This window comes from Excalfactoria chinensis, chromosome 10 (genome assembly GCF_039878825.1).
Source record: "Excalfactoria chinensis isolate bCotChi1 chromosome 10, bCotChi1.hap2, whole genome shotgun sequence".
Classification (NCBI taxonomy): Eukaryota; Metazoa; Chordata; class Aves; order Galliformes; family Phasianidae; genus Excalfactoria; species Excalfactoria chinensis.
In genome coordinates this window covers 9,694,875-9,708,774 of record NC_092834.1, presented here as the reverse complement: position 1 = coordinate 9,708,774, position 13,900 = coordinate 9,694,875, and the positions used below count along the sequence as shown (strand labels likewise).

Below are 13,900 nucleotides of genomic sequence, written 5' to 3'. Positions count from 1 at the left end.
AGCTCTAATACAGACTCAAGCTCTATCCCTGTTAATATGGCAAGTATGTGATGTGCCTTTTAGACATTACTCCAAAATATCTGTAGATAATTAATAGTGCTTCCCATTTAGCACGTTTTGCCTAGGACATGAAGCCAAAATTTTAATGATGGCTCATGGTCTGGCATATTACTTAACAAGGCCTGTAATCATTTAAATCCTCAATTCTTTAGTTAAACTATTTCAGATTGTGAATGCAGTGGGTAAAAAAGGCTGGAAAAGTGCAGGAATGTAATGCAGGGGAATCCTGACTGAAATATGAGTTTAAAAAGTAGAAAGAAAATAGCAACTGAGCTTCTCCATAGAATTTCTTTGCTTCAAAAAGCTACATAAATATCCTTTGTACATAATAGCTGCAAGTAGAAATCAGTGATCCACAGTCACTTGAGAGCTGTTCATCTGGGGCAATAAAAGCAATGCTCCATCAGCATTTTAAATGAGCAGTATGCATCTAATCTACCAAAATGCTATTCTTGATCGTTTCATTTCTCTTAACCTGCACAAACAGAATGGCAATAGAATGCATTTGAATAGAATGTTTGAAAATTAATCATAACCCAAATTATTTCTGGAACTCTTGAGAGAATTATTATCACTTGGTACTTTTCTCTGAGAAATCATTTCTTTTCAACTCATTCCCAAACAATTTTCTACTAAAGGTACTAAACACAGCAAGCTCTCTTGAACTCTGGAGCTGTCACTGTGTACGAGCCTTTAAGGTCTATAAGTTAAAACTTAGGAAATAAGAAGTCTTTCATTTGATTCCTAAATAATGACAATGATTGTTCAGAATTCAGCATTGGTAGTTAAAAAAAAAAAAAAAAAAAAAAAAGTAATTACTGCATTAAATTAAGAGAAAGAAAAAAAAAAAAAGTGATAAGATACTATAAGATACTCGACCTGCTGCAGAGCATGCTATGTGATTCCCAGAAGTAATGCGTAAGTGCACTAACACCACTCTTCCATGGCTTTGGCACTGCAGTGGCAATCATTTAACTCACACCGTCCTTTGATAGCTAGCATAATGTTTGAAAGACTGATTTTGCTGTACCACAGTGAAAGCCAGAAAGAACAGCACTGCCACATCATCACCATTATGAAAACAGATCCAAGTGCCCCACACCCAGTTTATCACACTGTTTCTTTTAGTGACAAATATCTGCACTTTAGAATGAGGGGAAAGAAAAAAAGAAAAAGAAAAAGAAAAAAAAAGCTGCTTGGAGTCAGCTATTTTTGTTCTGAAGTGTATCTGCTTCTCTAAATGGCTACTGAATATAACATAGACTCAGCATGAATATCAAGTAGATCTGTTGATTAAGTTCTGCCTACTTTAAGATAAAAAATATGGCATGACAGAAAAATTCTAAAATGAAATACCAAAAGAAGGTTACAGCAAAAAGTGAAAGAGGAAACATCTTGCAAATGGAAAAATTATTTCAGAATGCAGAGATAGACACACGGAGGACTTCTATATAACAGGATTTAAAGAAGACAAGTTGAAATACATTTCTTGTACACTGCTACCCATTTCTGATGTTAATGAATGCATGACACCTTCTGACTTATCATTTACAGTATACTACTCACCTATGCACTTTAAGCCATCAGGAGCTGTATAAAACCCTGGAGGACACTTGCAGAAGTAACTACTGACTGTGTTTGAGCACTCGCCTCCATCACAGATTCCAGGAACGGTGCTACATTCATCAATATCTTCAAGAAAATAAATAAATGAGAAGCAGGGTGTTATTACTTATATTAGGCAGATCAGTGTTTTATAATTACTATTAATGACCCAACTTTCTAGCATGAGATCCTTATTAATTCATATACTAAGGACAGGGTCATCAGTCTTGAACCAAGATCAGAATCTTCCATTACATATCTTAAACACAAGTAAAATAAAATCTAAGAAAATATTTGTACATTGCAAAAAGAAAGAATGTTTGTTTTGCTGCTTGATAACGATGGATGAAAATCTCTAACTGCAGAAAGTAAAAGCAAGTAAGCCATTAGCTCTTCAACCCATATTCTGCACAGTAAGAAAATTTACATGGGGCCTGTAATGACTACAGTGATTGGGAACACAGCATTTTCTGCCACCAGACAGCCAATGGTTCAGTGCTGACTTGAAGGGAAGCACAGCACCTACTGAACTGTCTATCCATCCTACTGCACTTGGTTTCTTTTCTTGGAAATCCCCAATAAAGCACTGACCAGCTATGCAATTCAACAGGATTACAGATCAAAGTAGGATGACTGCAAGCAACAAAAATTACCTTTTCTGTTTTTGTTTTTATTTTACTTGTTTCTTTGGCAACAAAAAGGCTCTTAGGGGATTTCTCCACTAGGTGAATGCTCTGAAGTTCCAACAAATTTCTAGACAGAAACTGGAATATCCACCGCAGAAAGCACAGCAGAAGTCATACCCATAATTCTACCCAGATTTTGGTAGAAATTTTAAAATAAAAGTCCATACCATGAGTGCCATCACTAACAAACTCTCACCCATATACTAAATATCTGATCATAGCTACATACATAAACAGAGGGAAAGTAAAGGACTTTTTTCCTCAGTTAAGAGTTTGAGTTGCATAAGGCCCTGCCAAAAACAACCTATGCTAGTCCTAATTGCTCCTGTGATGCGTAGTTACTTTCCCCCTGGTTTCCAGTGCCTGTCCTAACAATGCAGCTGTATCTACTTAGCAGTGCTCTCATCTTTGAAAAAGCTGGAGTCCAGCTGAGCTTAAAAAAAAAGCTCACTTTTTTTCCATGGTATAAAGGTAGGTTACTTATAGAGCAATCAGTGACAACTGCCTGTCACAGCCACCTATGATCACTGAGTATCTCTCCTGTTAGGGAGAATCCAAGAATCCATCCATAAACAATGGCTTCAGAGGATTCTATCCAAACTCTTCTCCAGAGATCTACAAACAGATAGACACATGGCTATAATAATGATTTCACCAACCACAAAAATTTTTGAGATGAAATAGTGCAACACCACCCAGTGCACCAAGGCAGGGAATGAATAATACTGTAGTCATTAAAAACGATTGTAGGAATTTAAATGTAACGCCTAAACTGGAATTTGGCCCCAACAGATGGGGGAACACCCGAAGTCCCACAGGCCCATTAATGAGCTTTTAAGCAAGTAGAGAGGATCTCTGTTCTACTTCTCCTGTGAGGACAGTAATATAAAAGTTACCTATTCTTCTTTCCATTGGTGAAGAATTGAACTCTACTACCACTGTGGCCCCTCACCTTTGTAGAAGAGTAGAGGGACTGAAGTGGCATATAGACAGCTAAACTTCAGAGTCCCATCCTGAGCTGTGCAGGGCTCTGGGCTCCCTGAGCACACATTCCTCCCCAGCATCTTGCTAGCTGTCGTGATGTGGGTCACATTCCTCACTTGGGTGTGCAAGAGGGGTGTGACGTTTTGTTCAGTGCTACTTTAAGGGTGTTGCCAGAGCCTTGAGTCTGAGTGCCATGGGAGCACTGCTAAGAGACTTCTGCCTCCTGCTCCAGGAATATACTCTGCAGGAGTCCTGAAAGTCTCAGTGACAAAAAATGTGGAAATTGAATTTTGGTCTGAATAGAGCCCTTAATTAACAGAGAAAAACGCAGTTGTAAATGGATCATATTCAAGCATCTTCTGACTCAAATTCACCAATGTTTATCTTAAACTCAGTTTTGCCACTGTTTATATAGTCTGACCTTTTGAAAAGCAAAATCACCACTCTTTATTTTAGGGTTGAGCCTAACCCAAACAGTATTTCACTGTTTATATTAGTGTTGACATTCATGTAAGCTATATTGTCATTATTAAGCATTCAAGTTTTTTAAAGGTAAGTATAGTCAATGTACTCAAAATATGAATGTCACTCTAGGAAAAATTACTCCCACCAATCACCACAAAAAAAAAAAATCATCTATTATATTACATTATAATATTTACCTCAGCTTTAATGCAACTGGAAGAGGAATGCTGATATGAAGCAGTGAAATAATTCAACACCTAAAATCTAATTTTCCACCAGCTTTGCTAATAAAGAGAACCTCATCCAGCACATCTCTTTTTCCCATCTTCTTCTACTCTCTCTTTGTGTCTGATGATTTCTATCATGATCTTTTGTGAACTGGGACACAAAATAAAATGGTACAGCTAGTACAGCAGGATAGACCCTAGTTCTAGTTCTTGGACTCAGTCAACTATCACTTAACTGTTACCAACTGCAGGCTCTGAAGGTACTCTTCTACATGATTTAGCAATCAAAACTATTGTAGCAATGTTTATACAGCGCAGCATATGCAAGCCTACAGTTCTCAGTTTTCCAAGTATTAACACTTAACAAGGCTCACGTTCAGTTTTTTCTGTTCACCACGTTCTTGGTACTTCATCTGCAGAAGGAAACATTTGCAATGTTGTTCTGCCCCGGAGTTGGCCTACTTTCTGCCAAAACCATTGGCAGTCAGTAAGAAAACCATGCTATGAATGAACTCTTCTGAAACTGCTTTTCCTAACCTGTAATTAAACAATAATGTTTTCCTTGAAATTAGGATTTTTTCTTTTGAAAGACTGTCATAATTCTTCCAAACTGACTAAATTTTTTTCTAGTACTTCCTCAAAAACACCTGATGCAAGAAAAGGTGGTGGATGCACACCTCACTTTCACGATCTACTTAAATTCCTGGTGGTGGTGGTGGTTCATTATTTCAGCTATTGAAGGTTTTAATCTGCAAGATGCTAAATGCTTGTCAAGCAATGGAAAAATCTCTGGGGACAGTCAAGATTGCAGAATCTATGCCTGATTATTATATTATAGAGAGGAAAAAGTAGTAACAAATCACACTTAGAAATTTGCAAGAGTCTATAATCATACAACCCAAATTTTCACAATAATATCTAGTACACACTTCTCTTTCAAATGAGGACTAGGGATAAGGAAAGATAATGTTTGTCCTTCTTAAACATCTGCAACTATAAGGATAAGTTTAGAGCTTAGTCCTGCACTCTGACACTTAGTCAACACTCAGCAGTATCCAGCTCTCATTAATGTCAAATTCAATTTAACTGAGTATGTGGGGATGCGTGGAATCTCCTGCTCACATACACTTCTTGGTTAAAAGATACTCACACAGACAGGTGTCTCAAATGTTTCTTAAAAAACATATCAGTTAAAAACATTTTTTAGTTTTAATGTTTGTTTCAGATATATCTTTAAGTCTGCAAAATTTTACATGAATAAAAGGCTGGAAAAAGTCGGAGGGCTAATAAATAAGATTCTCTGGTTTAGAAGGAGACAGCACAACTATCCATATTTGTTGTGTAGAATTCATTTGCATATTCAAGGAAAAATAGTCTGGAAAGTTTGTTACAAACTTGTAAATAAAATTGGCCCCAAAACGACTTCCCTCCTCTTCCTTCGGAAGAAAGTTCTGAAAGTTCTTACCATCACATTTTTGTGTCACTTCATTAAACTTGTGTCCAGCTGGGCATTTGCACTCAAAAGATCCAACAGTATTAATGCAATTTCCCCCTTGACAGATCCCAGGGATAGCTTGGCATTCATCCACATCTATCATATAAAAAAGGAAAAAAAAACACCCACTTTTAATTCATTTCTCATGAACAGCCATAATAATTTGTCTACATATAAATTAAAGTAAATACGCCTAAATCCATTATTCAACCATCATAATATTATGATACTTGCTTGTGAAGACAGACACTAATTTTGTAATTACTCTGTGCAAAGTATGATTAAGTACAGTACTCTAAATATCTTCTGCAAGAAATCATATGGTTATTATTGTTACAGACATTAAACATCTAACTGTTATTGCTTTGTTTTTGCAAAACATCTGGGGAATGGTGATGCAGAGAAGACAGCCTGCTAAAGCCCAGGTTCCTTTAATGAATCTGAAGCTGGGCATTCAAAATCACTTGCCACTTTGAAAATCTTGGCAGCTCCATATAGCACACAACCAAGTGTGCTGGCCACTTAGCCATTCAGGAGCCCCAGCTGAGCAAAGGAACAGTGTGTAATGTGCATGATGAGCACTTCATACAGGGAATTGCACAGTTGTTATTGATGGAAATGATTAACTCTTCACTCTAGTAAGATCAGCATCATGACTTCAAGTTGTGGTTAGGATTTGACTCAAGGAGTTTCACAGCCATAATTAATATATCACAAGGCATTATTAATGATCTATGTAGACATTAATAACTGCCTTTTTTCTTTCTAACTTTTCCCTTTGTTTCTCTCTCTTTGCTTTTAATTTTAACTTAAGATAACTAAATGACAATGAAGATATCACAGGGTAGGTAGGAAGCACAAGACAAATATTTTCAAGTTTCTGGCCTGACAGCTACTTTAGCACAACATATGTATCATCACTAAGCTGATGAAGTGTTGCTATGGCTTAGGAATAGCCACAGAAAAGAGACTAAAGGAGGAGTGACACTGCAGAAGGAGACAGCGGAGGTCTGGCTCACATCCCTGAAGGCAGCCCTGTGCCTGCTGCTCCCTAATCCTTTGGGAGCAAACAGAGCACTCACCAGTCTCCATCCCAAATGGCTTTGCTTTCCATATCTCCCCAGGGTTTACTAGCCACTGCTGGCAAAATCCAATTTATTGAATTCTTGGGCTTCATACTAGGGTCAGTTTCTACACAGGAGAGAAGCTGAAGGAGATGATGCCTTTAAATCTCCCTGTATAATTCGCAGAGAGACAGCTGTAATGTGTCTTCCAGCCTGAAAAGCAAAGTATTATGTCTGTACAAAAGGCCAAGAAGCAATTTCCCTGGGAGCCACAAGTAGGAAGTTTCAGAAGCGCCAAGGGGCATATCTGTACCACATTGCAGAGCATTATGTAAAGATCCCTGGGCTGTCTGAACCAGGTCGGGAAGCAGGACAGCAGTCAAGAGCACTGCCATGCGTGCAGTACCTGCTGTGCTGGGAAGCACAGACAATCAGCACAGCTTTAGCACCCACCAACAGCCGCACTGCTGCAGGGACTCAAGCTAAAGCAATAGGCTGTGCTTTAATAACAGCCGTCAGGCCAGACTTCATGGCACTGTATTGAATTTAAATGAAAAAAGTAGAACTCATGCTCCTGAGTCATGAAGTCTGTTTCAAAATCCCACCTTTTGGCTTTCATTTTTGTAGTTTGTATCTTTAAAAAAATCTCAGCTGTAATATTAATTTAACTTGCAGCCAGACAGACAAAGTCAAACTTTGGGCAGTGATGCTCTATTTACTTTTTATAACAAACTTGTCCTCCCTTCCATTTTATTTCTTCTGATTTCTCCATGCATTAATAATGGTTTCTTTTCTACTCAGAGATTTTATTTAATCTGCTTTTCTTCAGTTAGATTGAATATAGATGTGAAAGCCTGAAATGTCTTCAGTCTGAATGGATGTTATCTGATTTCAAAGGGACTGGATTTAGTACAATTGCATGGAAAATAAAGCTGATATGTAGTTCTATAGCAGATCTGTTGAAATTATGAACACATTACAAGAGAAAACTGGAAAGTACAGGTCAAACACACAGGGCCAAAATTGTGTTGGCACTGCGTATGAATTAGCATAAATGTATCTGAATGCGAAGAAACATGTAGCAAGCAGAAATAGCCTTATTCTGAACTGCACAAAAATCAGAGGAAAGGTCACTGCACCTTTTCCATGACACAAATAAGTGGGATACAACTAGGTGTGGCATGAGGTCAGAGGTGTGGCCATTTATTTATGCACATAAGATCTCAAAACACCAATTTACAGATTTCTACACAATTTAGTTCTGACCTTTAACAGTGGGGGGGGGGGGAACAGAATGGCTGAGGTCAAAATATGTGCAAGTTACGTGGCAGACACAAACATGCCCATCTTGAAGTTCATCTTGTCTATCTGCATGCACCAACCAGGACTTGGCCTGTGACAGATATCTACATTTTTTGATACAATGGAATGCCTTGAAGTCCTTTCACAGGAATTTCACGATTAAATCAAATTATTAGTAGATTTATAATCTTTATCTCCTCTGTTTTAAAAAATACTGCAACTTATTAGAAAATGCTATACAGATCGAAATAAACTAGTCCCAAAGATATGGTCCTGGGAATTTATAATCCACATCAGTTTAATACATAGCTGCCCCTGTTAACTTTCTCCTGTTTCCTGCCAGACATCCAGACAATAAAAGAATTTATACAGCTGGAAGTATTAGAATAAAAGCCAAAAGCAGTGTAAGGACTTTCTGTGGTAAGGCATGCTCAGAAAGAAGTAAGCAACATCTGGGTGGATTTTACGATTTGAAACAAATGCAAATGCATTTCCAAAATTGTATAAAATATATAATAAGTAAAATAAGGCATTTTAAACAGCACAGCACACGCTTTTCTCCAAGCTGAAGCAGTGCAGCTTGAGAGGTAAGATACCCAAGACAAATCCAAAACCAACAAATTTTAGCTAAAAAAAATAAAAATAAAAATCCCCCCCACCAGTTAAATAGAACAGTATTGCCACGGATTGATGCATGTTTTGAGTGATTTCTGAAACAGAATACATTCCTCCATGGAATGTCTGAGTGGTAAACTCTGAAAAACACCGTCACAGAACCAAGGGAAAAGGCTGCTGGCAGTGAGAAATTCATTAAGATGCTGGCTGCTCTCACATGACCTAAGTTACTAATGTACTCACTTGAACATCAGGCACTCACTGAATCATGAAGTAATGCATTTGACAATGTTTTTCCATACTTCACACATATAGCCAAGAATGGCTTAGGACAGGTTATTCACAGCAGTGTAACTCAATTAAGATTAATCCAGTAACAATTTCAGCAGCTTTTGGGGAAGTTTTGCTGTTAACTTACCTTGACAGGCCCCAGTTCGAATGTTTGGAATGAAGCCTCGCCGACAGGGATGCGGCTGGGCAGGACACATTTCACAGGGGTGGCCCCATGCTCTCCCAACCGTCGCACAGCAAAGGGTTTTTGTGCAGACTATTCCACTGAGCTGTCCCTGGCACATCTGGTTCGTTACCAACGTGAAGCAAGGGCCAGTCCTGTAATCTGTTTCAAAGACAGGAAACGTAATGAGCACCACAATAAAAATTTGTAATGAAGCAAAGCAACAAGATTCAGGCAATTCTTTTGCACATAAATTTCTGACTACCCCAGCATTTTTACTTAGCAGTGCTCTGCTAAAGGTTTTTCTCAGATTTACTTCTCATTCAAATCCATGGAAAATAAGCAGCTCTACCAATACACTGTGACTATTTTACCAATGGAATTATATATTTAAGATTCTCCACAACTCCTTTGCAGCTTGGTTTAATGCCTAGTAACACTATCTGGACAGCCTTTACACTAGCTCATTTTAAACATTCAGAACATTCATTAAAATAATACAGATAAAAAGGTTGGGATGAGTTTATTCCCACAAGTTATTCTCAAATGAGTCTCAAGGGATGCAAATACAGATTGCAGAAAGTTTTTTGAGGGCAGTTTTCACTGTTATTCAAGCATACGCTGTACCAGATATGTGGGTAAGCTTTGCCTACAGCTGGAAGGAGGGCATGTGGAACACATCTGCTTTGATTTGTTTATGGTAGGACAGGCCACTTATCCAACAGAAAGAATTAAACTAAGATGTTAATAAAACACTAGTAGACTTTATTTTGTTCCATTCTCCAAGGGCAACAACCAAATAGTGGTACTGCCAACTACTGCCGTCTCCTGCACATCCGGGGTGCACACTACAGCTCATTCTTTGTGAGTGACCCTAAAATGTTATTCTGTTACACAGCACCCGGACAGAATCCAGCATCCTGTGAGCACAGCCAGCAAATTATAAACCTGATGTTCGTCTGTACTGAAATAGTTACCAGCTGCCTAAGCCAAGTTCACTAAGCAATTCACACCGCCCTGTAGTGATGACATCATGAATTCCTTCAATTTTCATGCCACTTCCAAACTTTGTTAACAGTAACATGTTTCCATTAAACCATTGGTATAAAGTGTTAAAGACTGGACGTCTTTCCCTTCTGCCAACAGTTCTCTTGCTAGACAAGAACTCCAGGATAGCTTCCCAAACCAGGGACACCTTGAAACCAACCATTTCATGAACCTTTATTCTATTCCAAGGACATACCATAATTCTGTTGACTAACCAAGCCACTCTTTGACATAATAAGTAAAATGGCTTACAGTTGTCCTATATGCCACTGACATTGATATTGTAGGCCAACAAATTAAAGTAGGAGGCATTACTTTTGGATCAGCCATCATTAAATATATAATCTAGTTAATGTACAAATAGTAGCAGCTTAGTTCAATTATTATTATTTTTTTAATTAAAATACATAAAAAAAGAGAGCAACAGGGAAAAAAAAAAAAAAGGGAGGATATGCTGGGCTGCTTGTGGGAAGAGCAACTGCCATGATGGTGTGGGGAAAGGAAGCCGCAGTGCAAGCTCTGCCAGGCCTCACCTGAAGTCCAGTATTTTTATGGAGAGGTTTAATCAGAAGAGCTCTAAAATTAAAGCATTCTCTATATCAGGTTTGAGATTTTCTAACATAGTACAAGAATAAGCCATACAAAAAGGAAATGATATTCCAGAACGGTGACAGAATGAGAAGGCAATAGTAAAACAAGTAAAGAAGTTTCCTTGAGCTACATCATCTCCCTTAATTTTTTTTTTTTTAAGTTATGAATTATGCTTATTTTAGAAGACACTGTAAAACTTATATAGCCAGTGCTACAAAGCACTGACATGGGATATGAACTTAAAATCCTAAATTCCAATGTTTGATGATATTTCTAACACAAACTTCAGCATGTGCAAGTAACCTTCACTATGGCAACAGTCATGGTTGTCTAACAATTTTATCTGCCTCTTCACATATTTCTTAGCTATTTCTACAAGGGAAGCTCGGACAACTGAGAAGACAGCTGAAACTCTAATAGCACTTTAAGTTCAGCTATGTCAGAAAGAGCAAGAGGGCAATGGAGTGAGGGTAGTGTACATCATGTGAGAATCCAGTTTGTTAAGTCCAAGGGAAAGAATCAAGCTGCATTCTGACCTACTCCTTGTTCCTGTTTTAGCCATAACCAGCAGACAATTTTTGTTATCCTCACAAAAAATACTTTATGTTCCTAAAACCATCAGAGAGGTTGCTGAAATATGTAACTTCGTCAGACTTTGATCACAACTAAGCACAGCAATAAATACCAATAACTGTTCCAGTTTAAGCTGGACAGCACCAATGAGATTGAAACACCAGGATAGTACAAGACTCAGTTTATGCTGTTGTTTGTTTTCAGGAACAATATCCTATTTCACGCAAAAAATAATGTATAAATACGATTTTGAACAAGCAGAACCCATATTAAACAATTATGCCAGTGCAAGGATGCTGGATGAAACTCTGATCAGTCTTCGAAATTCATTCCACATAAACCTCCTATACAGAGTACTTGATGGTTCAAATTTACAGCCTATTACAAACTTATAATCAGCTGTTGATGAGGTTGACAGACTCCTCCAGCCCTGTTAAAATAAACTGGAACTGGATAAGTGGAAAAATCACAGGATGAGATGCTAGTAAGCCAGCAATCATCTTACCATAATCAGGATTATGGGTAAACTCTGCATGAACCCCAGAATCCAGCTGAGTCTGCTGTGCAACTGAAACTACTCTCAGCAATGGAAATGGACAACTTTCCCTTTATGCCATACAGGGAAAAAAAGGAACAAAAATAATATTCTATTGCCATGCAAAGAATAAGAAAATGTAAGAAGGGGTTCTAAGTCAAACAAAGTGCTTTAGATCTCATCTTTATTAGACTTTACTTTTCCAGTCAGTACTGATTTTGTTTCTGATATTTTGGGAGCAGATGATTGGAAGTGAGACTGAGCTACTGCGCAGGAACACAAGGTTGACTCTGCATAGCCTGCTCAGAATGGCCCACAGGTAACCTGCTTGTAACAATGTAATCCAAGCCTAATCCACTCGACAGTCCATGCCTCTGTTCCGTCTGCAGAGGGAGAAGAGCACTGGAGCTAACTGTACCTGAAAATGCTCATTAGGAACTTGATCTCACACAGCCACACAACAATGTTCACAAGGTTGCCAGCCTAAGTTTCAAGAAGCAGCATCCTTTTAACACAGTACACAACTTAATAGGTAAGTACAGTTTCAGGTGTCTCTGGAGTCAGGGATCTCACTGTACAAATTTGTGCTTCTATGTTCAAGTATAACATTTGGGAAATTATCCTCCTATTTTAATAGCAAATGAAACTAAATCACTCAGTCTAACCAAATGAATAGTCTATAAGTAAGGTTTTGATACAGTCTATTGGGAAACAAGACAGAGAGAGGTTATAGTTTGCAATATAACCTGCACGGTGCTGTGTGGCACAGAAGAAAAAAGAGAAAATGAAGAAGTGAAACTTGTGAATTAAGGCTGGACAAAAGCAACTGCCCACCAGATCATCAAACAAACTTTTCTAAAGGAAAAGCAAATTAAGGCGAAAGGAAAAACACAACTGGAGGGAAAGTCTTCAGCTATTTAAGAGAGAATTTTCTACTTTTTTTTTTTTTCTTAATCATAATAAATGTCCATTTCTAATTAAATGCATATATACATACATATATGCATATATATATTTTACAAGTGATTCAGTTTTTGAATGGCATTCTTGATGTATAAGAGAGAAGCACAAATTCCAGATTAGAAAATACAGATTAGGAATAGAAAAGCAGATGACAAGATTTCCAAAGGAGTTTCCATAAATGTGCATTGGCTGGTCAACTGAATTACAGCAAAAGTTCATGAAAGAGAAGGAAAGCCTGCACACATTATCAAGCTTATCTTCTTCAGAGATTCTGAGTTGACCTGGCTATTCTTGCACAAACAAAACGCCTGCCATTTTTCCCAAGCTTAAAAGCTAGGAATGGAATAAATGCAGATCTAGTAATCTGACATAACATCTGAAACAAATGGGTACATAATAGCTGCATAGATATGATGAGAAACTTAAATCTTAGTTCTGTGAGAAAGTCATGTTTCTTGCCTGGATTGGAAACCACACAGCTCTTCCCCTTTGGTACACAAACAACCACAATGATAACAAAACAATACAGCTTTCACTATACTTCAGTCATCTGACTCTCTTCAGAAAAGGAGCAATGCATTTAAAGATGATGGAAATAAACACCACACCACGTATCAGGAAGCTGTGCTCAAAACGAGATTTTTTTCAATAAAATTCCAAGAATTACAGGAAGGCTCAGAATTGACACAGTAAGACAACATGACCAAGCTGACTGCAGCAGCAAGCACCACCATAGCACACTGAGTTTTAAAGGCTGAATGTTTCAGGCTGAATTTCAAAATGTCTATTGAAGTCATTTTAGGTACCTTCAGTCATGAAAACATCTCCTGATAAGGACAAAGGAAACAGACAAAATGTTTTACAGATGTACATTTCCCATGAAGCTAATGTGAAGTAGCGTGACACTTTGCCAGAGGAATGGGAAAGGCTGATGTACTTATACTCCATTTTCACTTATAAAGTGCTTCCTTTCAGTTGTTTTTAGGTTATCAAGAAATCACCTTTTACATTTACACAGGACTTTGTGGCTTTCAAGCACTGAGCAGAAAAGTGAATGATCATGGTCAGGAACCCAAAGAATAACAACTATTTGCCTCCATCTTTCTTGGTAGAGGAAGATCACACATCTCACCCCACAGGCTGAATCAAGAGACATCCACAGTGAAATTGCCCCATGTCTGCTCAATGCACCAACTTCCAGCTATTTAAAAGTCAGACCCAGTAAGTCTCCACT

General features: G+C 37.9%; 1 protein-coding gene across 3 annotated transcripts in view; it reads right to left on the bottom strand.

Moving 5' to 3' along the window:
• FBN1 (fibrillin 1) overlaps positions 1 to 13,900 on the bottom strand; it is a 139,985-nt gene that overhangs the window by 83,636 nt on the left and 42,449 nt on the right. For all 3 annotated transcript variants that reach the window (XR_011904909.1, XR_011904908.1, XM_072346019.1), the window contains exons 7-9: positions 8,922 to 9,119; positions 5,493 to 5,618; positions 1,627 to 1,752 (exon numbers count right to left, since the gene is read on the bottom strand). Coding sequence is in view for 1 of the 3 variants with exons in the window: in XM_072346019.1 (XP_072202120.1) it covers positions 1,627 to 1,752; positions 5,493 to 5,618; positions 8,922 to 9,119 (450 nt within the window). In the remaining 2 variants the exon portion in view is untranslated. The remainder of the gene's footprint in view (positions 1 to 1,626; positions 1,753 to 5,492; positions 5,619 to 8,921; positions 9,120 to 13,900) is intronic.